This window comes from Mus pahari, chromosome 14 (assembly GCF_900095145.1).
Source record: "Mus pahari chromosome 14, PAHARI_EIJ_v1.1, whole genome shotgun sequence".
In the NCBI taxonomy this organism is placed as follows: domain Eukaryota; kingdom Metazoa; phylum Chordata; class Mammalia; order Rodentia; family Muridae; genus Mus; species Mus pahari.
Window position 1 is genome coordinate 19,658,278 of NC_034603.1, and position 12,126 is coordinate 19,670,403.

At 50.7% G+C, this 12,126-nt stretch overlaps 1 protein-coding gene across 1 annotated transcript in view; it reads left to right on the forward strand.

Moving 5' to 3' along the window:
• Col23a1 (collagen type XXIII alpha 1 chain) overlaps positions 1 to 12,126 on the forward strand; it is a 295,946-nt gene that overhangs the window by 234,187 nt on the left and 49,633 nt on the right. Inside the window, exons 4-5 of the mRNA XM_021212924.1 lie at positions 6,387 to 6,394; positions 8,516 to 8,542. Coding sequence (XP_021068583.1) covers positions 6,387 to 6,394; positions 8,516 to 8,542 — 35 coding nt within the window. The remainder of the gene's footprint in view (positions 1 to 6,386; positions 6,395 to 8,515; positions 8,543 to 12,126) is intronic.

The following is a 12,126-nucleotide window of genomic DNA, read 5'->3' on the forward strand; positions in this document are numbered from 1 at the left end:
CTCCTCCTCACTCTCCTCACACTCCTCCTCACTCTCCTCCTCAACCTCCTCCTCACCCTCCTCCTCACTCGCCTCCTCAACCTCCTCCTCACCCTCCTCCTCACTCTCCTTCTCACACTCCTCCTCACCCTCCTCCTCACTCTCCTCTCACTCTCCTCCTCACCCTCCTCCTCACTCTCCTCCTGGGATCTAGGCCTGGGCTTCTTGTCCTTTTACAGAAAACCTCCATAAGTTCCCAGAGTTCATTGGGAGCAATGTCCTACATTCTTCCCTGAATGCCCAACTCCCGGCGGCTGAAGGGGGCCTGCATGTCCTGCCCGGTGCACACCTCATCTTTCCGTCCTTGTCTTCGTCCTTTGTGATAGGTTTCCTTGCCTTTCACTGTCCACTCACTGACATGCTTTTTGGAGGGAGATAAGAAACACTGTCACCCTTTTACATAATGTCCCTTAGTCTGATCAGAACCCCATTAGAGGAGCTGGGGAGATGGTTCTGTCAGTAAAGCGCTTGCAGTTCAAGCCTGAGGAACCAAGCCCCATCTGTCTCCAGTGCCTTCATAAAGCGCCACGGTGGCTTGCATTGATAAGCTCAGTGATGGAGAGACAGAGACAACCAGATGGGCTGAGGCTGGCCGGCCTCACCCACACAGCTAGGCCAAGGAAGAAGCCCTGCTTCTAAACACTATGGGTATTGATTGAGCAAAGACATTTGAGCTTGACTTCTGCATCCACATGCACACACACACACACATACACACACACACACGTGCAAATGCACACATGTGCACATATGAACACATACACTCAAAAGGCAGATGCCTATCTAAAAAGACATTTCTCAGATGAAAGGCATGAGTGGCCAGCGGCCTCTGGGGGTGGTAGTTCCATAATCCCGGCACTGGAGAGACTGGAGCAGGACGATGCTATCTACACTCAAGGCCAGTTTGGTCCAAATAGTGAGTTCCAGGCAAGCCTGTCTCAAAAGAGGAGGGAGAGAAAAACTTAACAAAAGCAAAACTGTCCAACAGGAGAAATGTCCGCATCACTAATCATCAGGTGATTACAAGTCAGAACCCTTAGATACGTCACCTCGCTCCATAGGAACAGCTGTTATCCGAAGCACTGAAGATGCTGTGAGCTGCTGCAGATGTGGAGAAAAGGGAGTCTCCGGCCAGTGGTAGAGGACGTGCCATGGTGGAAATGAATATGGAGTTTCCTCAAAGAGTTATATAGCCCAACTATCCCACCTTCGTCACACCAGATGTGACGTCACTGTGGGACTGATGGGACATCTGCACCCCCTGCTCCTCTTAGCACTTTTCACAGCCGCTGGGGAACACAGGCAACCTAGAGTCTGCACAAACGGGTAGAACAAGCGTAGTCGATACACAACATGGAACATGCGAGAAGAGAGTCAAGTCCACCAGCTCCAGAAAAATAAAACTAAATCAGCAAGCCCGGGCCAGTGAGAGAGCCCATCTCAGGAAAGCAAGGTGTGTGTGTGTGAGGAGTAACACCCACGGCTGACCTCTGACCCCAACGCACACCCGCAGCTCTCTACTGGGTCCTTCAGAAGCCTACATTTCACACGATCCCCAGAGGGCTGCGAGATGAGAATGTGTTCTTACCCCAGTTTTGCAGAATAGGAAACAAGACTCCAAGGGAAACACTGTCTTGTCTAAGGTCAGCTGCTTACCAAGGCTGCACCTCCCTGTCTGCAGCCCTCCTGTGAGGTGTTCTGTTCCTCCCTGTCAGAGCCAACGAGAACCACATAAAGCAGATGTCCCTCTCTGGTTGACTTTGGGTGGGCCTGGTGTTTATTTCTAGATAGTTCTGCACACATGCACATCCTGACATTGTCAGCCTCCATTACACAAGGCAGGCCTTTTCCTGTGCCCCTGGGAGAAAGGCTCTTCTGGAATGCTGGGACAGGATCTAACTAGAATGGTGTCCTACAACAGACACCCCTGTCACCCATGGGACAGTCCTTTAGTGTCTCCCAATCCCAATCGAAACCTTTCCTTGGACAGCATCCTCCTGGCCCTTCAGTCTTCACAGGTCCAACTGGTCCAAATAGAATGGAGTTCTCACCTACTCCTGGGTAGCTCGAATCTGGGGAGCACAACACAATGTCTGGTATGATTGCCTGGGTCAACCTCCTTCCCCAGGCAAGCTTGTGTGACACTGAATTCCAGAGATGAGATTTTTGTACCTGATGTTCCCATTTCAGCTAACAGGCCTCTCTAGAATGCCATTTTTTGTTGTTGTTGTTTTGTTTGGGGGTGGGTTTGTTTATTTATTTTATGTATGTGAGTACACTGTAACTATCTTCAGAGACACCAGAAGAGGGCACCGGATCTTATTACAGACGGCTGTGAGCCACCGCGTGGTTGCCTGGAATTGAACTCAGGACCTCTGGAAGAGCAGTCAGTGCTCTTAACCGCTGAGCCATCTCTCCAGCCCTAGAGTGCCATTTAAATAAGGGTATCTTCTCCCTGTCATCCAGTCATGCTCAGGGGCATTGGTTTCTCAATGTGAAATTGTACAGTGGCAAATTGGCAGCTGTTCTTCTTTTCCCTGAAGTCTACGTGCATTTTTGTGTGTGTGTGTGTGTGTGTGTGTGTGTACATGCACACGAGTGATGTGCTTGCATGTGAGTGTGTGTGTATGTGCGTACATGCACACGAGTGATGTGCTTGCATGTGAGTGTGTGTGTATGTGCGTACATGCACATGAGTGATGTGCTTGCATGTATGTGAGTGTTCTCTAGTTCCAGCATCAGCTAGGGCTATATTCTCATTGCTTCACATGGACATGCACACACACACACACACACACACACGCACGCACGCACGCACGTGCGCGCACGCGCACACGCACATGCACACGCGTGCCCACTGGGCATCTTCTTCAGTCCTCCCCAGTATCCTGAAAGGCAAGCATGGATACTCGTCAATTTCACAGACACAAACTCCTATCCCACTTTTCCCCTCAGCGGCTCACACTGCCTCTGGGTTGGCCTTGGCCTTATTTCATCTATACATGAACTCAGTTTAAAAGCCCTTGGGTCACTCTATTCCCTAAAACGTCCTGAGAAACACAGCAGAAGGTTGGTGAGCTCCTGCTGGGAAGTGTTTGGGTTCTAGGGTGTAGATCCTGGCTGGAGCATCACACTTGAGCTAGCTAAGTGAGCGAGGCAGAGGGCCTGTTCAGACCAGGGAGGGCAGGTCGTGGGCAGATGAGGAACAGCACCAAGGACAACAGTAACGGTTGTGAGGCTGGGAACAGGGACTCTAGCACCCTCAGGCCACAGGGACAGCCACCACCTCCACTGTGTGGGCCATCCCTGACACACTAACAGAAATACTCTGCAGGAAGATCAAACTTACCTTTGGGAGACATTAGGGAAATGACTGACCCTGGAGGAGACAAATCCAGGTGGCGAGGATGGACTCCCAGACCCACCACCCACCTGTCAGCACCGAGCGGGCAGCTCACCCACCCAGGCAGCCAGTCCCTCCTGCCCCCCAAGGTGTGGATGAACATGGCTCCCAGATTGGGAAGCCCTGGCAGGCCACAGCCGCTTTGTAGACAGTCCTGAGGATTACCAAACCTCCTACTTCCTCAGGCTAAGTCATCTGGCTCTCATTTAATTGCTCCCACATTCTGGGGCTTAGAACATATGTTTGAAAGCTGTGTGCCTAAGGGTCAGAGAGCAAGATACATGGTGGACCCAGGCTCAGAGGTGGAGGTACCATGTGCTCAATTGGGGGACAGGAACTAGTTTCACTCTCTAAGCAGGGAACCCTGGAGGGCCTCAGCCACTCCCCCTTCCCAAACCATCTCTCTCTTGAGTTACCCACTTGCTACAGATCACAGAATCTGCCTCCAGCAGCTCTGCCAGCCCAGTTAACTATATAACAAAGTCACGAGCAAAGGGTTTAGCAGAGGAGCTGGCCCAACAGGCAGCTCCTGCCTTTCTTGCCTTTCTCTGTAATGCCTGTTTGAGTGTGTGGACCTGCCAGACACCGAGCTGGGCATGAGGGTAGCTGTCAGATGTCAGTCACTCCAGGAAAGGCAGAGGAGGAAGCTGCCCTTAATTGGAATGGACCAGTCCCTCGAGGCATGTACAGGAGGAGGGGCTCAATGCACAGGAGGAGGGGCTCGATGCACAGGAGGAGGAGCTCAGTGCACAGGAGGAGGGGCTGGATGCACAGGAGGAGGGGCTCGATGCATAGGAGGAGGAGCTTGATGCACAGGAGGAGGGGCTGGATGCACAGGAGAAGGGGCTGGATGCACAGGAGGAGGGGCTCGATGCACAGGAGGAGGGACTTGATGCACAGGAGGAGGGGCTCGATGCACAGGAGGAGGGGCTGGGGCAGACACATGGACAGGTGCAGGCAGGCATGTTCATCTGCCCTTAAAGAGGTGATTACTGAGTCTTTCCGGTGGCATTTGTCTTCTCTGGAAGACAGGAAGCAAGGTCAACCATTGTAAGTTCAGGATCTATGCTGTCCGTGCCTAGTTTGACCCCAATCTAGACTTAGGGGAAACGCAGCCTCTATATCACCACTGGGGGGAGTATTAGGGTATCCACTTTCCATGCTAAAATCCTGACCATCTCTCCTACCTTTCTGAACATCCTCTCCCACCATCTCATCGGTCCGGAAGTCCTCTCTCTCTCCTCTTGGACAAGCAGCTATAGAGTCTCACCTCTTCCACTGCCGCTGCTGGGACCTGCCAGGGACAACTGCAGAGCACCCCCGTGTCTACTCTGGCCCCTCTTGCAGCCTTCGTCCATATTGAATCCTTACGTGATCCCTGGCTGCCCAGAGCGCCAAGCCCTCCACACCCGCATGCAAACAGACCTTGTGCTTCGCTGGCTTTCCCTCCTCTGCTCCCCTCCCCCACCTCAGGAAAAGCCCACAGATTGAGAAGCGAGTTCCAACTCTGCTTCTCCCTATCCTGCCCCTGATTTTCTCTCCCTGCTCCCAGACCCAGCCGAGCCCCTTCCTGAGCAGGCTAGGATTGGGCCCCCACTACATCCCCAGAGTTTCCTGCGCTTCCCCCTCAGAGTTCTGTCTTATTCCTAAGTGTCTGTTGAAGAAAGCAGTCTGCTAGCCGGGGCTCTTCACACCGGTCCTCACTATTGAGTCCTTCCTCACCCACAAGGCTCACCGGTGGCTATGCAGGTATACACCCCTTATTCCGGTGCCTGCCAAGGGATGCCTGTGTGCAGCCTCACCCTACAGGGTGGGATCTGTGGTGTAATGGGAATGGGGGGGGCGGGGGTTATGGGGTTGGTATGCGTTTGTGGCAGGCACATTGCTTTGGAGGGTTGAGAGAGCATCTTCCAGGATACCCTGCCCCTTGACTGACTCTCGCCATCCTTTGGGAGCCACCAATGCTGAAGTCCCTTATATAAAATGACTATATGTGCATATAACCTACACACATCCTCTCAGATACATTAAATCATCTCCAAGTGCCTTATATAATGTCAATGATATGCAAATCGTTGTTATGCATGACAACAGCCTGTACAGTATAGGCACAATTTTTTTCAAGTTGTGTGTGTGTATGTGTGTGTAAGTGCATGTACATGAGTGTAGGTGTTATATGTGTATGAATGCATATATATGTTCAGAAGAAGGCAGAGTCACCATCGGTTATCTTATGTGGCTCGGCCTCATCAGAACCCCTACCACAATTTCTATACCAGCGAATTCTTAACCAATGTGTCGCAACCCCTTTGGGGGCAACATATCACTACCCTCCTGCATATCAGACATCTACATCATGATCCATAACAGTAACAAAGTTACAATTATGAGATCCCAACCACCATGTGAGGAACTGTACTAAAGGGTCTCGGCACTAGGGAGGTTGAGAACCACCACTCTATACTGCCCTTTTAATCTCCTTGTACACGTCTAACCCCTGTTTCAACCCACCCCAGCTCTGTCCAACCATATACACGGCATGCCTTCATCCCAGCCCTTCCCCACAGCCAACGTGCTTTCTCCTCTTTATCTCCCTCCTCTGTGATGAAACCCAAAAACCTGCTCACTGGAAAGCAAGCTCTAATTCAGATTTAGCTTTTCAGAATGTAACGGGCATGAACGCCAACCAGTCTCATGAACTGAATACAAGAACCCATGCATGTGAGAATCATCATTGCCCCCGACACGGCCACCCAGGCCCCTCTCAGGACAAAAGTATCTCATCTTGGTTCCGAGGCTGACCCTTGTCTGCAGGGCCACTGTGGGCAGTGCTGTGAGGCCCACTGAGGCCTGGGGCTGATGAGGTGGGCAGTGGCCAGGGCTGTGCTGAGGATGGGGAGGGAACCTTCCATGCTGACTGTGGCTCTTCTCTTGTGTTTCGCAGGTCCTCCAGTAAGTGTCTTGGATCGTGCTCTGCGCCTGAAAGATAAGACATTTATTTGGTTCTCTCTATAACTTCAACTCCCATAAAAGTGACTTTTGGTTTAAAAAAAAAAAAAAAAAAGAGTGCTCTTAAAAACAAAGAAAAAGGTCAGGGGTGTAGCTCAATAGGTAGTGTGCCTTGCCTGGGATGTGCAAGCCCTGGATATGATCCCCAGTATCATATAAAACCCTGTGTAACAATACACACTTATAATCCCAGCATTTGGGGAGTGAAGGCAGGAAGAGAGTGGCCATCCTTGGCTACATAGGGAGACTGAGGCTAGCCTGGGCTACGTGAGAACCTGTCTCAGAAATAAACAAGCAAAAACGGATCCATCCCAGACAGAAGCTGGATTGGTTTTTAAACAGTAAAAGAAATCCCTGAGCTTCTCTCGTCCACCAGAACACTCTAGANNANNNTTATTATTATTATTATTATTATTATTATTATTATTATTATTATATGTAAGTACACTGTAGCTGTCTTCAGACACTCCAGAAGAGGGTGTCAGATCTTGTTACGGATGGTTGTGAGCCACCATGTGGTTGCTGGGATTTGAACTCAGGACCTTTGGAAGAGCAGTCAGTGCTCTTAACCGCTGAGCCATCTCTCCAGCCTCTAGACCAGCTTTTCAAGAGGGCTCATATGAATCTAGCGACTCCTCCCCCAAATCTTTGGTTCAGCTTTGTGCACAAAAAAATGTAAGTGCTGATCTCTCCGGATCTTTCTGTACCCACTGATAATTTTTTAATTATTTTTTAATCTCCCGTGCTTTGGCGAAAGACATCAGACAGTAGCTCCAAAGCAAAATTGGGCTTGAACACTGGATCCCGGAGTTCCTTTTTCTTCTTAGCCAGCTTGTCTTGCTCCCAGCTGGGATTTTGCGAGCCTGGCTGGCTGGCAGAGGTGTTGAGGCGGCACCAGAAGTAAAAATGTCACTACATTTGAGAGGGTGTGAAGGGGCGCTCAGAGAGGCTCCGCCTTGGCCAGACGGAGGCTGCTTTGAAGGCAGCGGCACAGTGGCCCTGGGAATCCCCCTTTCTCCGGGTTACGGATGTATCTGCCTTTGATTCCTCTTGGCGGACTTTCAGGGCCAGATAAATCCCTGTGCACCATTCAAGCAGCCCACGGACAGTCAACTAGAGCCAAAATTAACCTTCCAAAGGAATTCTTTTCAGATGAGCCATTTTGCTTCTGATTTCTACGTCCATGATTCACGTGCGCCCACCCCGCATCAGCACCCTTCAGAATCTGGCTTCTCTGTGCATGTAGCATCAGTTTGAGCCAACGGAAAGGCAGGCCAACAAAAATGTGTAGGGTTTTGGCCACAAGTGAACTTCTTGGTAGAGTATTCCCGGAGGCCCCTTGGAGGCAGCTTGTACAAACTTGTGGGAATGCAAAACTCAAAGACTAAGGAAATACAGAGACAAAGGCATGCTCGCGTATCTGGCTCAATTGTTAAAATATTAAATGGGTAAAGCAAGCAGGAATTCTTAAGCTACCACTGCAGGGGGCTTAAAGGGGTAGGGGCACACCCATGTGTGCGGCACTGTGTCAGGTAGCAGTCAGTGACCTTAAGCAGGCCTAACCTGAGCTGGGGACAGAGAAACAGCCAGTAGCAGTGCATGTCTCCCTATCTGTAGCTTCCAGAACCTTCTCAGCTTGATCTATTCTAATAGAAACAAGGATGAGCTGAGAGCTGTGTCTCCTATATAAAGGACATTTCCAGTCCCTGGCTTGGTTATAATGGTTGTGACACTTCCTACCAGCCCTATATGGCCACATGTTCTCTGTCTTAGGCCAGGAACCGACATAGGAGTGACACGTGTGGGTGTAGTATCTTGGTGCCTCTGATGAAGGCCCACAGCCCCTCCCCCATGGCTGCTGATAAGAGAAGGTGGTTGTCCCTCTGACCCACCAGAACCCCGGCATCCCCCGCTGACCCAGCACACTGCAACTAGCAGCGTTAGCCCCCTGGAAACCGTGCAGAAAGCAGCAGGGGGAGTGGGTGTGGCTGGACAGACCTATAAGCGTTGCCGTATGGTTTTCTGCCCAAACTCTGATTGTTAATGGCTTATTAATTACCACAGGGGCAATCAGGACGAGATGGCTACCCGGTAATTTGACATTTATTTTTTTGTTCTCTCTCTGCCTCCTCCTCCTCCTCTTAATCCGACAATTCTCCTCGTGAACCTTGGCATTCTCCTCCAGAATCTTGACTGAACTGTCACGCTCCACCTTCCTCCTCCTGTGCTGGGCCGTTTCTTTCTATAAAAGGATCAGTGCGCACTCTGGGTAGACCCCAGCCTCCCAGGCAAAGCAACGAGGCTACCAGAAAGCAGCTTTCCTTCCTGCCTAGCATATCTGCTGCGCCTCGAGCCTTGGCCTGGCTGGGTCATGCCCTCCTGAAGGACAGGGACAGTCTGGCATATGAGTACCTCAAAAAAAAACAAGTTAGCTTGTATTTGGGGTTAATGTCCCTACACAAGCCAAATGAGTATCATATCAGATACAAGAAGTCGGGGTGAGCCTGCTGCCACCTGCAGCTTGCCAAGGTTAAGGAAGAGGACAGTAGCTTCCAGAAGAACAGATGTCCTAGAACAATGAGGGACCAGGCAGCTGTGGTGAGACATAGCTCAGGAGGCCTACCATGAGCTTGAGGCCAGCCTGATCTACATAGTAAGATTTTGGTGACCGGTGACACCCATAGAATAGAGCTCAGGGTATCTGTCAGATGCGGGGGTTTGTTCCATGCCTTCAGGTAGGAGGATGCAAGGAGGGAAACGGTGGCGGCTGGTTCAGAGAGCTGTGTCAGTCATGCCTGGCAATGGTGATGTAGCCCTGGGTCCCGCAAGGCTTGCATCCCAGGAGGCTGAGGAAACAGTCTAGCCTAGAGAATCAAGGCGACCTGGGCTTGATTCCAGACCTACAGCTCCATAGCACGGTGACCCCGGGAAGGCACACACCCTCTCTGAACCTTAATTTCCTCCTCTGTGAATGAGATAATTAAGTCCTCACACAACGTATGAGAATTGAGACTAAATGAGACGTAAGAGGTGACAATCCTGCATAGACTACAAAATGGGTCACATATAGCTCTCCAGGACTCAATAGGACCTTCTTCACACATTGATCTTGAGCCCAAAGCAGAGCTATGCTAGGTCCAGGCCCCTTTGAAGTCTCCTGGGTAGGTGAGGCAGTCTGACCTCTCAGGCTAAAACAGTGGGGCTCTGCATGAAGTTCGACTGAAATGTGACAGCTCACAGAGCAGATCCTCCCTGACCCAGAACTCCTTCCTGACTAGGGAAGGGTTGAACCCTCATTCTGACTCCTCCACACAGTATCAAGGGTCCTGGGGCTTTTGCTGGGGAATATCCCCACTTGGATATTCCTAGCTTGGAAAGACTAGAATCCTTCTAGAAAAAAAAAAAAAACAAAACTCTAAGTCCTAGGGGACTTGGAAGACATACCTACCCACCTTGAGGTTTCTCTTTAGAGTACAGATTCTCTTCTAGGCATGTGTTGCCCCATTGTCAATTAAAAATTATATATATATATATATATATATATATATATATATATATATATATATATATATCTCCAATATATATCCAACCCATCCTGGCTAGGAATAGCATGCTGCAGAGCCTTGTGGCCCCCTCCCACCTCCCCACACCCCCTGTCTTAGTTAGGGTTTTACTGCTGTGAACAGACACCGTGACCAAGGCAACTCTTATAAGGACAATATTTAATTGGGGCTGGCTTACAGGTTCAGAGGTTCAATCCATTATCATCAATGTGGGAGCATGGCAGCATCCAAGGCAGGCATGGTGCAGGCAGTGGCCAACTGTCCCCACCTCCCGTTTGCAAGCCTGAGTTCCAGATCTTCATCTGAAGACTGACTTCCAGGCAGTTAGGATGAGGGTCTTAAAGGCCACGCCCACAGTGACACACCTACTCCAACAAGGCCACACCTCCAAACCATCACACACACACCCCTCACACTCCTTCCCAGTCAGGATCACAGAGCAGATGCACGGCCAGATGCATGCGAGAGTATCTTAGCCCACAGCGCTTAAGCTATCCGGGAAGAACCAGATACCACACTCCAAGCCCTGGCCCCACCAGTGCTATGCTGTGGCTCCACTGCAAAAATCACAAAGCAAACTTTCGAATGCTGAGCCTCTCTCTGCACGTGCAGGGCTCAAAGGAAATGGGAAGTTTCTGTTGTTTTACAGTGAGCAGACACTGACCTAGCAGCCCTGTCCACTGGCTGAGAGCAGCAGAACCATTGGCTGGCAGTGGAAGTCATTGTATTCCTGCATAAGGGGCAGGGACATGTTCTAAACAGCCTTCAGGCAATCTGCAAAGGCCCCTTCTCTCTCCGTGCCTCTCATCCCTGCTTTCTTCCCAGATCAAGGGCGGGAGAGGGATGGCAGGAAACTAAGCTAGAGGTTAAAGTGCAGGTCGGAATCCATCTCTGCCACTGGCTAGCTGAGACGCTCAAGTAGGAAACCCCACCCCCAAATGTCCCTAAACTTCAGGCTCCTTCCAGTCAAGGGAGATGTCAAAAGTCCTTTCCTCGGAGACCTGGGGTTCCAGTGAATGGAGATGCACAGGGAACACCTGCATGTCATCCAGGGGATGTCATCCAGGGGACCATCAGGGATTGTGGGGATCAAATGTAGAATAGAGACAGAAGTCTAGCTCCAAGCTTGGCCCGCAGGGGGCATCTATGAGTTCCGGGATGGGGGCAGGAATAAGGATGCCTGCGGCAGGAGCTCCAGAGTCCCTGGATCCCGATGCAGGTAATTTCTCTGGAAAGGAGATCAGTGAAGGTCCAGCGGGCCAACTGTCCCCACTTCCCGTTTGCAAGCCTGAAGCAACCGCCCTGAGGCCTTGAAACAGTTCCTCAGGTCACTGAGGTCAGCTGTGTCCAGTGAGGGGACAGACAGGGACTGTAGCCTTTGGTCGCCTTCTGCCAGCTGGTGTATGGACCTGTGTCTATATTTCAGTACCTGCGCCATATGAGGAGGGGGGGTCCCTGCTGCGAGAGGGAAAGCAGCCCCAGCCAGGGGGAGGCTGGGTGTGAGGGCTACTTGTCCCTATAGGATCTGAGTTAAACTCTAGTTTCTTGGCTTATGGGAAGCAAGCGCTTCCAGGCAGGCCCTCAGCCTACTGTCAGTCATCCCTGGCTCCTATGGGGTCCGCACGACTGCCCAGTGCTATGCTTTATTCATATGTGTTGGAAGAGACCACTAGCACATGAGCTTCTTCATGACTGTGAGCAATTACAGATTTACAGATAATGTTTGTGTGGTGCTGGGGAGTTGAACCCAGGGCTTCATGCATAATAGGTAACTGCTCTATCACTGAGCCACAACCCCATCCCAACACAAAGCTCATGTATGCACACACATCTGCACAGGCACACTCACCCTGCATGAACACGTAGAGGCCAGAGATGGATTTCAATTTTCTTCCCCTTTTAATCCTATCTACCCCGCCACTAACACCACCACAAGAAAGAAAGAAAGAAAGAAAGAAAGAAAGAAAGAAAGAAAGAAAGAAAGAAAGAAAGAAAGAAAGAAAGGAGAGGGGAGGGAGGGAAGAGAGGGAAGGAGAGAGAGAAAGGAAAGGAAAGGAAGGAAGGAAGGAAGGAAGGAAGGAAGGGAAGGGAAGGGAAGGGAATGGAAGAGAA